The 15,380-nt window shown below is 43.5% G+C and overlaps 1 protein-coding gene across 3 annotated transcripts in view; it reads left to right on the top strand.

Moving 5' to 3' along the window:
* Positions 1-15,380, top strand: part of BEND7 (BEN domain containing 7) — an 80,597-nt gene that overhangs the window by 42,035 nt on the left and 23,182 nt on the right. For all 3 annotated transcript variants that reach the window (XM_080811951.1, XM_080811953.1, XM_080811952.1), the window contains one exon: positions 3,398-3,623. In XM_080811951.1, coding sequence (XP_080668077.1) covers positions 3,398-3,623 — 226 coding nt within the window. The remainder of the gene's footprint in view (positions 1-3,397; positions 3,624-15,380) is intronic.

Genomic DNA, 15,380 nt, shown 5'->3' with positions numbered 1-15,380 from the left:
TGTCTCAGAAAATAAAGCGACCCTCTTTTTTGGAGTTTGTTGCTCTGTGGCCCCTTGTAGACATGGCGTTGGCGCTCCTTACAAGGAGCTACAGAATCTGCCTAAGAGGAAGGTCTGGAGAGCAGGAAGAGGCCAAACACGAGCCACCTGTGCTCTTGCTGCCACTGCTATAGCCGTGAGTCAGAAAGCTGCCCCCTCTGTACGCGGCTCATAACCACGCAAGTTCACATGCCTTGATCTGGTAAGAACACTTCAAAATAACAATCTTTGTCCGCCAGTAGAAAGTGGACTAGGAAGCACTGCCAGCTTCTGCATTAGGACAGCGTCTCAGAAGTCAAGATGCTGTATGATCCCATAGGGAGTCTCCCGGCTCCACAGAAACCTCCAGATACCCAGTTTTAGGAGTTGCAGCAAATGCTAGAAACAGCAATTGCATCTCTGTTTTCTAAATGCTGCTGTAAGGCCCTCATAAAATGCCATCCTGGCCCCTCCCCAACCCCGCTCACTCCTCACCCACCAATGCTTCCTAACGCCCTGAACCTCTCTTGTGGCATTTATCAACTTGTACTTTATATGACAGATATTTATGTATGTATCTCATCTGGGGAGCCCAACCCGAAACCCCTTGCACGTGGAGCTACACACACAATAAATACGTATTGACTCAGTTCATTGCTCTCCAAGCAGTCTACGCCTCAAGTGAGCACTCGAGCTGCCCCAGGAAGACAGAACGCTCAGCCATGGCATGGCAGGCTCTCAAACACGCTCCCTTTGCATGGGGCCAAAAGGTCTCTAAATCAATAGAATTTTTGAATGAATGAATTTTGAGTGAATTCTTACATAGTGTTTTGTTTATTCTGATAAATACCTATTGGGCAGTAACAGGGCATTTGGCTCTCTGAGCATAAAAGAACGCCTATTCTTATGAGAAGCACAAACTCCCAACCAAAGAAATGCAGTGTTGAAAGTGCCGGAAACATAGTTGCTAGAAAAGACGGAGTCTGTGAAGAAAGGAGGGGCTCACTTTTGCCTGATGGCTAGATTAGGTCCACAGTCCTCAAACCAGAGTCAAGTCCTGCCGGGTGGGTCCTGGGCGGCTTCTGGGAGTCTCGGGTCAGGTGGCTGAGTGTGAAGCAGCCGGTTGATAGTATCAGAATTCAACGGGGTGTACGAACCAGAGTGGCTGGTGTCTTCCCCTTTTGACTCCTGAACCTCTGAAAGCTTCTATACCCGCTAGCCCCCCATATAGCTATACGCAGATGCTTCTGTAAAGTAAATTGGGATTCCTTTTTTTAATGGCTTCTAAATGATATAGGAGCACTTAGCAAAAATCTAAGATCAATTGATTTGGAATAAAGTCTGAATGCAGCCATTGATATGCATAGCAGAATTCTGGTTATGAATAAAACTTCATCTTAGATGATGATGGTAATACTCTCTCCATCTAATATCCCCACATCGACTCATTCGACAAACATGCATGGAGCACCCAGTATGGGACAGGAGTCAGAGTCACAGCCTCTGGCTCCCAGCAACGCCCCTACATACCCTTTACCAGCCGCAGGACCCCAAACTCAGCAAACAGTCTGACAGCACTCTTCGCATAACGATGTTTACCAAGCATCCAGGGACCACAAGTTGAAAGCCAAAGTGAAGCAGAGAAATGAGATGACGTGGATAATCCAGTCGAGAATAGCATTTGGCAAGGGCAGGGCCTAAACTCCCCCCATCATCTGAATCATTGACGCCCTCTTTACTCTGACCATAGTGTGCTAGGCATTTTTGAGAAGCACTAGGACAAATAAAACTAATAATTCCTATTCACCAGGAGAAGAACAAATCCCAGATCCTCTTGTTTCCAATATGGTTTTAAAAATCTAAAGTAGTACCAGATTTGCAAAGTGATAAGTATAATGATCCAAGAATCAGCTTTTATAATACATCTTACTTAAGTGAGATTTTCTTCCTTTTTCCTAATGAACATTTACCAATTGCATTTCTTCATATTAAGGTCATTAATTGAGGAGCACCTGGGTGGCTCAGTGGGTTAGACCTCTGCCCTCAGGTCATGATCTCAGGGTCCTGGGATGGAGCCCTGTATCGGGCTCTCTGCTCAGCAGGGAGCCTGCTTCCCCCCCTCTGCCTGCCTCTCTGTCTACTTGTGATCTCTCTCTCTTTGTCAAATAAATAAATAAAATCTTTTTAAAAGTAAAGTTATTATTTGAGAGTTATCATGTAATAATCAACAGTCAATGACATAATAGTTTAGATTATGACTAATGAACTTTTCTCTATTCAAGAATTTATTGAGTACTTACTATGTGCCAGGCCTAGGAGATACAAAGTCTAAGTTGCAGGCATCAGAAAGGGCCACATCTAAGAAATAATTATCCAGTGTAATAAATGCAGCCATGTGAGTATGTCACATAAAGAGCAGTCAGAGTACGTGGCCACCTCCACGGGAAGGAAGGAGTTAGCAAAGGCTTTGAAAATCAAGCGTTCACTGGGTTGCGGAGGAAAAGACAAGCTGTAAGCATCCACGGAGCACTGACAGACAATATATTATCACCATCTGAGCTCATATCGTACCACATAGAGTCCAAGTTGAAAGGTGCCTTATAGGTCTTCTGCTCCGGCAGCCCAGGCAGAAAATCCCTGACAGGGAAGCAGGGTGACAGGTGCATTGGTTTTCGAGTTGTGCTGTGGGACCTGGCTGCATATTCTCCTCCCAAGGGTAGGGGTGAGAGGCAGAATCAAACTGCCTGGGGCACCTGCTCTTCCTGTCTATTTATTTTATAGATTAGTTTCCATAAGTTCTCACTGGAGGAAAAAAAAATACAGTCCCACAGCCGAAAACCACTGGCAGAGTAAAAAAGCGGGGGCCTCTGGGTAGGCCCGTTCGTGTGCTTAGGCAAATGAAATTATTTCACGTAGGAGAAAGTAGCCTGTCAAGTACAATGCACTAAGTACATTCAGATTATTTTTAAATCATTTCATTATGATATCTTTGGACCTTAGTTCCTTCATTTCAAGAAAAAGAAAGAAAATGAGAGTATTTCACCTAGAAATCTCAAGCCCCCCCCGTAGCTCTACAGTTCTCTGAATTTGGGTTGATCTGCCTTCTCTTGACTGTTTCTGAGGACAAGCATGCATTTTCAGCGTGCTCCTGTCCGTTGCTTTGGAAGAGACTTAATGCTGGAATTAGAGCATCTTATTTTGTGAGTAATAACTAGTCACTGGTTTTATAAATTGCAAACGCTGGTGCACAAAGCCGAAACCACCTCGTTTATAGGATACGGACATTGCAGAAGCTAGCAATGGTTTTTTGTTGCGCATATGCCCAAAGTCAAATGCTTCAAATGTTGCTTTTAATGAAATATTTATGTTCTTTTGGTAGCCAGAAGTGCAACTTGCTGAAGGCTTTGATGTGTTCATGCCTAAATCACAGCTGGACTCTATATTGTCAAACTACACTCGCTCAGGAAGCCTTCTGTTTAGAAAGCTGGTGTGTGCGTTTTTTGATGACAAGACTTTGGCTAACTCCTTACCCAATGGGAAGAGGAAAAGAGGACTCAATGACAACCGGAAAGGACTAGACCAAAATATTGTGGGTGCAATCAAAGGTTGGTGTGCGTCATTTCATTTTATGGGTTCTATGTTGAGCTTTGCCTTCATTTCATAAAGATGCAGTGGAACCTGTAGTCATGTAGCTAGAGGTCAGTTTAATTTGCCCTTGGCAATTTACACACCGGTGTGGCTTTGGGGTATGAGCTCTGTAACTCAGCACCACAAATATAACCAGAATTTGGTATTTGAAGGTGATGCTGGCTTGTTAAAATTGTGATTTCAGAGCCAGTTTGTTCTGCTGCAGAACCAAGAAGTTTTTCCCTAAGTGTTTAAGAAGAAAGTATCTTTCCTCTTAGTAATATCTAATTGAGAACTTCATCAAAATATGATTTTGACTTCAATTTTTAGTTGAAAGGATAAAAGTATGATGCTTTTTGGAAAATAAAGGAAAACAGTTCCCTCCAAAGTTCGGAAGTTGCTTCACCTACACAGGTCATGGCTTCTAGAGTAAAGACATTTTAAATTTAAATTGAAAAGTGAAGCGAAACCCTGCACATCTGCACCCATTCCTGGCCTGCTCTGCTCCCTCTGGTTCTGTGCGCGGAGTCATGCAAGTTACGTGCTTAGCAAACTGTGAGTCTCTCCCCCTCTTCACCATGAACACACACCCGAGCTCCACAGGTTACAGTAGCCGAGCAGGCGCCTGTGTGGGTAGCTTTTCATTTATATCCAGGTCTGCATCCTAAACCTATTTCTTTACTTTAAAAAGTCCTGATGTAGAACTCTGATAAACGTAATTTTAGGTAATAGAAGTCCTTAAACGTTATTTTCAAAAAAGAACATAAATTAATTCTCAAATATAAACACAACTACCATGAAAATGGCATTTGAGATCAGGCCTTAATTTACACTCGAATTGCTGATAAGGACGTTCTTCATCACCTCAGTCCCTGCCTTGCTGGGGTTGCAGCCTGGGACTGGACATGGAGTGCCTTCCCTCCCCACTCCTGCTCCCTGTTATTTTGCAAAATGAGTAAATGAATTTAATAGTGCCTAAAGGATACTTGGAAACCCACAATTAACTTTACAAAATAACGTGACTTTTAAATGGAGTTAGCAAGTACCCAACAGCCTTTTTCATGGCCAGAAGGACATAAGCCTTGACTAACAGAAAATTTCTCATTCTCTGACAGAATTTTTTTCACTTAAAGTGACAGTTGAGTTGTATTAAATAGGAAAAGCTACAGAGATACTACAATCTGTGTCATTTCTGAAAAGAATGATTCAGCCTGAAGTGACACTAAAAACTAGATTACTGAATTTGAAAAACGGTCGGTGATGTAACTGAGACCAGCTAAAGTCAGGAAGGGTCCCATTTCCATTTAATGTGGCTGGAGCCTTCTAGAAACATGAAGGTCAAGGTTGATGACGCTTTTCATGCTGAAGCTTTTAAACACATTGAAATGTCGCCAGGAATAGTTTTAATTTTCTTTTTTCAGGGCAGTGTAGAACAGTATGAAAGAATTTAGAAATTAGGGAACCGGAAGTGACCATGTTCCATTTTAATGACAGTAGAGGAGTTACCCTATGATAGATGGAAATGAAATATGTCATTACAAGTAGTGATAGGGTTTATTCTACCATTTTCACTTGAGACTGGTCATCATACAATAGTTTGAAAAAGCATATTACACAGAGAAATAGAGAATATGCCTTCATTTTCTTCACAGCCCTCCTCTTTAGCTAGAAATAACAATTGTAACAAGGCTTCTGCTCCTAATTACAATAAAGCAGATTATTCAAATAAAGGAAATTAAATATTCTATATACTTCTTTTATTGTTGAATTAAATCTGGCATTAAAATTCTATTAAAACAACAAGAACACTTTAAAATAGAGAAATCCAACCATAAGCCACCAACTTAAGTCAACAAATACTGTATTTTCCCTTGTTTCCTTGCAGTATTTACTCATAAATGTGTATATTTTGATCTAGATTTTTCCCCTAGTTATAAAAATAGTACACGCTTGTAAAATTCCAAACCTTAAAAATGTATAGAAAGCTAAAAAGCCTCCGTAGTCACATTCTTCAGAAGTTACTATGTACATTCCTATCTTTTTTTCCACCATGAAATCTTTATTCAGAGTGTGACTCTGGTATCTGATTTGTCTTTCTTACAAGGACATTCTGTTTGTAATGGTCAGCCATCATTTTTACCTGATTTATTCTGGTAATTTCTCATAAGCACCCTGAGGACAAGCTCTGTCTTAAATATTTTTTATTACCTTTGATGCTTCACTAAGCTTTACATATAGTGGGGTTTCCATCAATACACACTGGGTGAGTGAACAGACATGGGTTTTTATTTTTTATCTTGACTTTGGCCTTCATGTATTGACATATGGTTCTTATACGAAATACCCATCTTTATGTCTTCAACCGATTTGAAATGGTTGACATCAAAATGTTGTGAATTTCTACCAGTTAATAAAATGCCAGTGAGAGGGGGGAAAAAAAAAAGGAAACCAAAATTCAGTATAAATTTAGGTACAACTCTCTTAATTCCTTAGTACTTTTTTTCCTTTACATACATTACCATACTTCCACTAGAAAGTTCATTAACCCACATATTATAATTTAAAGTGGTCTTTGAAAGTAGCTAGTAATTGAAGGTCTTATAACTCTCCCTGGCTTTTCTTGCTATTTATTGGTAGAGATAAAAAGAGAAGTTTACTTCCCTAACCCAAGTCTTTTGAATCAGTGTCATCTGGGAAAGTGAAAAAAAATGGCTTCTTTATATTTAGGGAGGCGGAACCACTCGTGTCATTGCTGGTGTCTGCCACAGATTTGGACAAGATTTTCCAAATATTAAACACTGTCCTCCTTCCTCTGTCCTTTCAGGGATAATACACCAGTACCATAAAAATTCAAAAGTTCTACAACCTAGGAATTTACAAAGACTGGTCAATTTTATAAGATATTATAACTAAAAGTAACAGTAGGGGCTGAATTTTGTTTCAAATGAAGTAATTGGGCTGGTTAAAACAGGAGTGGGGGAAAAAGATAAATGAAAATCTGTAATATGCTTATAAATAAGAACAGACATGGACTGAAGAAGAGTTTGGGTTTTATTTTTTAAAGATTTTATTTATTTATTTGACAGAGAGACACAGCAAGAGAGGGAACACAGGCAGGGGGAGTGGGAGAGGGAGAAACTCTTCTTCCTGAAGAGTAGGGAGCCCGACATGGGGCTCGATCCCAAGACCCTGGGATCATGACCTGAGCCGAAGGCAGACGCTTGACGACTGAGCCACCCCAGGCACCCCAGAAGAAGAGTTTATTGTGGGATTATTAACAAGGCTTTTTGTAGTGATAATTAATATTCCCCATGACAGTATCTTGAAACTAAGACATAAGTCTTTGTAAAGATCACACTTTTCACATATTTTAATCTGTTTTATGGTGGTTAACACTTATTGGTAATTCATTAAAAATTCATTTATAAATATGACCCAAAGTATTAATGATGAAAAGATCTTTAATTAGAAGCATTTACCTGAGCACTTGGAGTTTAACTCTGGAAAGAAGCACCTTATGATCTTATTAAGTGGAGCTTTAGATTTTAAGGCTGAGGATAGTTTAGTATCTTGGATTGAAGACAGAACTGACTTCATGGCCAGAACATAGAAGGGAGGTCAGGACCCAGGTATGTTCTCTGAAGACCAGCTCATTCTTGCTATATGCCAGGAGACTGTACAGTTTGCCTTAGTGAGAGTTATCTGAACATTGATGTAATCCTTGGATCTCCCACAGTCTTCAGAAAATACAGTTGCTGTAAAGCAATTTTTAGGACCCGGGTTCTGGTTTTTAATTCTGTTTCATGGTGATTAGTTGAGAATGTTTTATTACTATCAAACTCTACTAGATTCTTGAATCTTCTTACATTCAGAGGAAATTCTGTATGCCTGTCACGTGAAAGACCTGACTAACTGCTCTCAGTTTACTCCCTGCAACACATGAACACACGCGTAAACCCAAGCTGTGGCTCGCCCCGCGGGCAGTCAGCGCTGACATTAGCTGTGGGGGTCACAGCCTCCCTGCGAGGGAACCCTCCGCGGCTGGTGGGCCTCCAGAAACTTAACTATGCCTCTAGCAAGAATGGAAAGCCCGACCAGAGTTGGCATTGCCCTCTCAGAGACTCTGCCAAGCTGACCACCAAAACCTCACATTTTATCCTGGCAACTCTGGGGACTTGTAGGATCCGTAGGAGTCCTTTCAAAATACTCCAATTTTCCATTTTTATTGCACATCATTCTGCTTTTCATTTGACCTCACAGAGATAGAAATTAATACGGTTGTGGTGGGATTTACCTCCGATTTATTATTTATTTCTTGATACCTCTGTGTATCCTGAGAACTCTCTGTAAGATCAAGGATGGGCCATCGGCTTGCGTGTGAACAGCCTCACAGTGTCGGTGATTTTATCTTCATTTTCAGGAGATCAAACTGAAGATCTGAGAAACTGAGTAACTAACTTAAGGATAAACCTCTTGTTGGTGGTAGAGCTGGGACTTGGCCCCAGGCCTGTCTGGCTCCAGAGCCACTGTCTAGCACAGTCCTTTCCTTCTCCAAGCAGTATCTGAAAGGAAAGAGGAAAGGTGTCCCAACTTTCAATTTCTGCCTGGAAATTTAGCATTTTGGGATCCTTTATAAATTCCTAGGAAGGTGGCTGTACTAGTTATTTAAAATGACCAGTCGGTTACTGTGTATGCAGAGCACATTCACAGTGAGTTTCTGGGTAAAGGATAGGGCTATAGCTCAGTTTACTCAGCAACTTCAAGGGCAAGGGCTCCGCTGAAGCTAGTGAGAATCGGTCCCATCATGCTAGGGAGAAGAGAAGTGCGATCCCCTCCCCAAGGAAAAGAGACACTTCTGAGACTCTTCCAATACGTGGAGCTTGGAAGCCACACTGCATGTAAGTAATTTTTCAAAGTTGTCTATAAATTTAATTCTAGCGGAACTGTTTGGCAATTGAAACCAATTGATGAATGCTCTAATTCAAGAATCCTTTTGGAAGATGCATAATCATTTGTTAATTTATCTGTTCATATTTTTACATAACAGATCAGCTTAAAACAGGATAAACTGCATAATATATAACAGCAAAATAACATGTAACAGCTCTATAATTATATCACACACATAGCTGTCCCCTGGCTCAAGAACTCTTACGTAGTTGTTATTGAAGTTGTATTTTCCCATTTTTTATGGAGACCCGGTGACAGAATCTTGGCCATTCTATGTATAGAGCCCTATATTCAACCCCTTCCATAGCGAGTCTCACATTTTTGTATGCATCAGGATCACCTGAAGTATTTTGAACCAAAATTCAGATTTCTGGGTCCCCTCCTCAGGGACTGATTCAGTAGGTGTAGGGTAGTCCCAGAAATCTGACTTTGGACAAGCAACAGTGGGTGACGGTGACATAGGTGGTCTCACACCATGCTTGGGAAGCCATGCCATTGAGCTCCTGATGCCGACGGCAGATTCTAACATACGAGCCATCCTGTGAAACTCGGTCTCCTTCTTCATTCCTCAAGAACAGCCCTTTTTCTGAAGGCTGCCCTACTTCTCTTCTGGAGCAAATGAGAAAATAGCGTATGTCAAAGGCTCTCGTCCTTCGAACTTCTGGGGCTGGAAATTACTTGTATCTGTTGTGTTACGTGAGGTTCCCGGTTTCAGACATGCCTGCGCCTGAATAACGGCCTCGTTTACCACTGGCAGAAAGGCCTTTCCAGACATCGGCACAACTTTCACATCTGGATCACTAAACAAATGCTGTATATTTTTCCATATGGCCTTCTCATTAAAGGCCTGAAGAAAGTGTCACCTCTGTTCTTGGCAAGCTCACGGCCAGTCTCCTCGATTGCGAGTTTGGCGCACTCAGTGTAGCCAACTTCTTCACCATGCATGACACCAAAGTTGTGGTCCTTGCTGCTTCTCTAGGACCGGGTCAGTCACGAGAACGCCAAAACCTCCACAGTATCACCCACTACTGAATAGAGGGAGAGCACGGAGGAGGGACAGCCCTGAAAGAGAAGGCCTCGCAGAACAGGTGACTCTGAACTAGACCGTGAAGGATGAGAAGTGTATCAAAAGCAAGCGGGATGGAGAAGGTTAACTGCAGGATAAGTTCAAGGAGGCCAAAATTAAATAAAACATTGGATGGAAGCCTTTTGCCCCCAGAACTGTTTAAAGTCTGTACTGAGTTGATGGACCTTGAGTCCTCACTGACCTGTTTTCCTTGAAGTGTTTAAACTCTGTGAATGTAGATGCCAGGGAAACACTCCCCAAGGGTTTTCAGCCTGAGCTGTACTTCTGGAATTTTCTTCCCAAGCTTCTGAATGTCTCCCCACCCAGACCTGAGAAGTCAGAATTTAGGGGGTTGTGGCCACAGCAAGTCGGAATTCTGTCCCTGCTTTGTCACCGGTCTTCCATAAGCTCAACAAAGGAATCTTGCCTACCTCAGAATTCCAGATCCATCTGCTTGCTACATAAGGAGCATGTGGAAATGGGGAGATATTTGTTAAGAAGGTTGCAGCTTCTCGTGGCTCTTTTTTCAGCCTCTCACAGAATGGACAGGAAACAGCTGTGGGCTAACCCACAAGGATCCAACTCCAACTCCCAGTCACTGAATTCTTACAAAACCCACATTTTAACACCTGGGTTGACAAAAAAAGCCTCCTGTCAAGAGAGATAAGTTTCTGTGGCCCAAATAGGGCCACTCCAGCGTGCTGTGCATTGCCCAACATTATGGGCACCCTTCCCATTGTTGACATTGCCGATTTGTCTCTTCATTATGACAGTTTCCTGGCAGGCACAAGTAAAATGTCCTGAGGAAGGGGTGCCTTCCTGGTTTGCACGGCGGCACCGTATGGCCCAACCACGGCCCCAGAAATAGAAAGCGGTGTTTTCATGGCCTTTCGTCTTTTTTTGCATGGATTCCTCAACGACGTGCCTGATCCAAGGCACTCACCAGCATCATAAGGCAACAAAGCCACATCTCTGTTTTTTTTCCCACTATAGGGGAGCAGACTTGTAGAGGAAGCCCACAGCAGGTCATGTTACATTCCTTGTAGCCTTTCTCCTGGACCTGTCATGGGTGCCAGTGATCTGACACAAGTTCCAATTCTGTTCCATGAACAGTTGTTGACGATCTCCTACAAGCTATGCCTCCAAAATCTGAGAGATGCAGAAATTGAGATTCGTGTGAATTTCTGCCCTAAAGTGTGTATGTAAACGATCGTGGAATATTTCTAGTCCCTGTAGTACCATGCAAAAAAATTGAGGGTGTATGTCAGCTTCCATTAAGAAAACCCCTTGAAAATCCATAGACCTTCATTTAAAATTGAACTGAAAGTGGCATCGATTTTGGCCGCCTTTAAGACATCTTTGTCTAAAAGCAGGCATGGCTGCATCTATCCTGTTAAAAGCACCCTTAGAAGAGAGGGAGGCTGCGTCTTGGACTCGTCCGGTCTTCCCACAGCTGCTCCTGACACTTGAGTCTCTTGTTACACTGACTGTGTAACCTGGAAAAGGCTCTTCTTTCTTGTACTGGGCTCTTGGTGAGATCTTGACGCCTCTCCGTGGCCAGCTTCTGGTAGCTCTCAGAACCTGAACCTCCCCTCATCAACCGTGTGCCTTTGACCCCAGAACAAACCAGTACTCATTAAGTACATCCCTCCCACACCTCTTCATCACCACCCAGACTATCAGTATAGCCACGGGCAACTAAGTGGGGGCCGGTCCTGATTAGAAATGGGCACAGAAGCCAGGGGCAGATGAGACAGTGGACGGTGGGGACTAAGACATGCAAAACATTCTAGCTTAATCGGGTCTGGCCTGGCCTCTTTTGAAAAAGTCAGGTGTGTCCTTCTTACCCACACAGCACACCCCTTGAAGGGTGGCATGGGGCTTCTGACATAACACCCCCCACAACCACACTGTTGGCAGAGACATCAACATTCTGCTTTTTATGTTTGAACGCTCAGAATCCTCGTTGGTGCCTTTTTGCCTTTGCCCCTAATCCTGCCTACTCATCCAGCCCTGTCTGTTCTCTCTGTCCTTGCTCCCTCATCACTGGTAAAATCCTAATCCAGCCTGCATCACCTTGGCCTTCATGGTCTGGAAAAAGATCTCTGTAAATATCCTCCTGCCCTGCCTTTCCCCCTCGAGTTTCTGCTGTATTAGCACGTGGCCAAGTAACACTTACTTATAAACCCAAATTTCCTACCATTTCCCCACCTAACCCGTCATTGCCCATTAAGTCCAAACTCTGGCCTCTTCCAGACTCGCCATTACTGGAGTTCTCTTTCCTCGCAACTACATGTCCCAGTGCTCCTTCCTACCAGGTGAACCAGCCCAGCATTGACACTGTTCCCCAGGGGTCACATTCTCATCATGGACTCTGAGTTATGCTGGGTTCTGGGACTGCCACGCTCTTCTCTCTTCTCTTTAGACAAATCCAGCTCTTCATGGTCCAGCCACATCTCACGATCTCCACCATGAGACTTTCCCCAGTGTCCCAGCCTGCCCTGATTTCTCCTTTCTCTGCATTCCTGTCGCACGCATTACCTTTGCGTAGTTGACCCATAAATCGCAACCCTTTGCTTTGCCACTCATGGTTTATGTGGAAGATGACAGTATCATTTATTTCCCAAACCATGTTGCTTTGGAGAGTGAAGAGGGAGCTCTCAATCATTTCACCAGGAAAACAGGCATTTTGAACTGTCCTGGACAAAGCAGGATATGTGACCATCCTACTTACGCTTGGACCTCTTGTCTTCTCAACAAGACTGCAAGCCCCTGTGGGGCAGAGACCACGTTCTAGATTTGCTTTGCATGCTCCTCGGCATGTGACACAGTGCCACCCACATAATCCATGATGGATAAATAGAGGAAGGAAGGAAAAAGGAATGGAAGGAGTGAGGCAGTCAAGGTCTGTTCACGGAAAAATGTGGTTTCTTAAAAATGCCAACACAGCTCCACTACGTCAGAGGCACACAGGGCACAAACAATGGGAGAACTACACAGCTTCTCCATGACCCCTCGAAGGAGGGCAGCTGAAATTCCAGAAGGCAGAATGTAAGTCTGCAGATGAGAAGAGACGCCAACCGACAAGTCAAGTTGTGCACCACAGTCGAGGCTGGTAGAAATCTCGTCAGCCAGAAGCATCATGATGACCCTGAATGTCAAACCCGCTTCGTCCAGTGGAGACCTGGAAATCCTTGACTTGTCAAGTGTCATAGAGCAGCCTCCTCGGTCTGCTGCATGGAAGGAGCAGAGTGTCATGCTTTCCTTCATACCGGAGAACAGTCCTCTTCAAATGTTACATATAATAATGGCATTGTGGGACTGTGATGGAAACAAACCCCATCGTGGAACCCAATAGCCGGCTCAGTGTGCCAGTCTTTGCCATCTCAAGTCTTCTGAAAACCTGAGTGTGCTTACCCATCCGTGTGTGTTTTTTAGCACTCAACCTCATGGCAACGTGGTGCCTCAAAGACAGTATCAAAGAAAAGAGAACTTTTATATTGTCAGCCTCAAAATGGGAGCCCCAAAATTCTCCTTTAGCAGATCTCCATTAGATGAGGCAGTTATCACCATTAAGAAAGAACAGGAAACAAAAGCCACTGAGGCATTGGCCTGCCCACCCCCAGCGTCGTCACCCTGAAGTCACACCACCACACCACACACACCACACAACTCCCACAGGCCAGTAGCGGCAGGGATGGTGGCAAGCGTCCTGATCCAGTGATAGGATCCTCGTAGGTGAGGCCCTGTCACTACCACTGCCCTCCTAGCTCATCACTCTTATTCTTCCCCACTTAGCCATCTCTTAGTATAGGTGGTTGTGAGGGCCAGGACAGTACCTGAACTTCCAGAATGTTCCCTAACTTACTCGTACTGTGGATATAGCTTCCAGATTTACCGGCCAGAGCATGAACTCAGCACCTCGTGGAATGACTTTAAAAGTTTGTATTGCATGAAACCTTAGTTTATTTTTTATTTTTTTAAGATTTTATTTATTAGAGGTGCGCCTGGGTGGCTCAGTGGGTTAAAGCCTCTGCCTTTGGCTCAGGTCATGATCCCAGGGTCCTGGGATCGAGCCCCACATCGGGCTCTCTGCTCCATGGAGAGCCTGCTTTCTCCTCTCTCTCTGCCTGCCTCTCTGCCTGCTTGTGATCTCTGTCAAATAAATAAATAAAATATTTTTTTAAAAAAGATTTTATTTATTAGAGAGTGAGAGAGAGCACAAGCAGGGGGAGGAGGCAGAAGGAGAGGGAGAAACAGGCTCCCCACCATGTAGGGAACCCAATACCGGGCTTGATCGCAGGACCCAGGATCCCAGGATCATGACCTGAGCCGAAGGCAGACGCTTAACCAACTGAGCCCCCCAGGTGTCCCAGAAACCCTACCTTTAAAAACCAAGAGAAAAAGTCAGTACATTCTCCTCATCATTTACATGCAGAGCAGACAAACACAGCAGCGCCCCGCACCCCAAAGGTTGGGAGAGGGAGCACCTTATGCCACTTGCCTGACTTCTTGAACCAATGGTTCTCTCAGCTCTGATCTAGAAAATAAGTGGGTTGTACTATTTCCAAGATGTCTTCCAAGTAGAATTTCTATAAATCTGTGATTTTTCCAGGCACATTTTTCTGTGCCTGAAAAAGGGAGTAAATAGTAAAACCACCATGACATCAAAACTGGTTATTATCCAGACCTTAATATTTCACAGATATAATTTATTCCCTTGAAATATAGCAAACATGTTAAACAAACATGTGTTGTTGGAGTGAGCCAAAGGAAAGTGTTCATCATAGCTCCCACTAAGTTGTATTATACATGAGCTCTGCTGAGGGTTCTCTCGAATCGAAGTAAATTTAAGATTAACTTTGTTTAATCTGAGAAACCACTAAAGGCACTTTCTTTTAGACAGAGATGCCATTGTAGCGAAAGGAAGACAAGGGATATTGTTCTTTCCCCCAGACTGTTCTGGCCTCAAATCTTTGAGGATCGCTGTGATTAAACAAGATTGCTCAGACCTCAAAGCCCCACCAGTTTGGGGATCCTGAAAGGAGCATTGTGGGTGTAGACCCACTCCTGATGCTGTGATTAAGGTCTTGAAACACTACCTTCTCTTGGTTGGGGGTGGGGGGGAGGAAGAGGTGTGGGTTGGCTGATTTTTAAAATCTCTGCCAGTTCAGAAAGTCTATGGTTCAGTAATTTTAGTCCACATTCTCAGAAGTAATCCTAGAGAGTTAAGCAAATATGACTGGGAATCAATTTTATGGAAATTACAGCCCCGCATGGGGATCAGCACTAGGGGACAAAGAATACGATGGACATTATGGTCACCCTTCCCTCCGCTTGACCAGCTGACTCACCTGCAGTCCCCTGCATAGATAATCCAGGAGGACATTCTCATTTCATCACTGAATGCATCATTGTTGGCACTGCTGTATTTTCTTCACTTGTTAACTTTAAAGATTTCATTTTTTTTTAAATGTCATTTTTAGGTGCATTAGTTGAGGAACTGTGCTGAATCTTTTGATTAGATGAAATCCCAAATGAACTTGAGGGCTCCGTGTAATCTCAAGACCTATGGCTGTTTACTAAAGAAATTCTCTAGTTCTTTCAAGTGAAGCCACAGACCTGAGAAAACTGTTTCTCAGGTTTTATTCTTTCACGAACCGCTGCCCGACATGGGCTAGCCACCATGTGCGAGGGAGCCGTGATCTCTGCCCTTGCC

The sequence above is a fragment of the Martes martes genome (genome assembly GCF_963455335.1).
Source record: "Martes martes genome assembly, chromosome: 8".
In the NCBI taxonomy this organism is placed as follows: Eukaryota; Metazoa; Chordata; class Mammalia; order Carnivora; family Mustelidae; genus Martes; species Martes martes.
The sequence above is the reverse complement of the archived record's forward strand: the minus strand, read 5'-3'. Positions and strand labels throughout refer to the sequence as shown.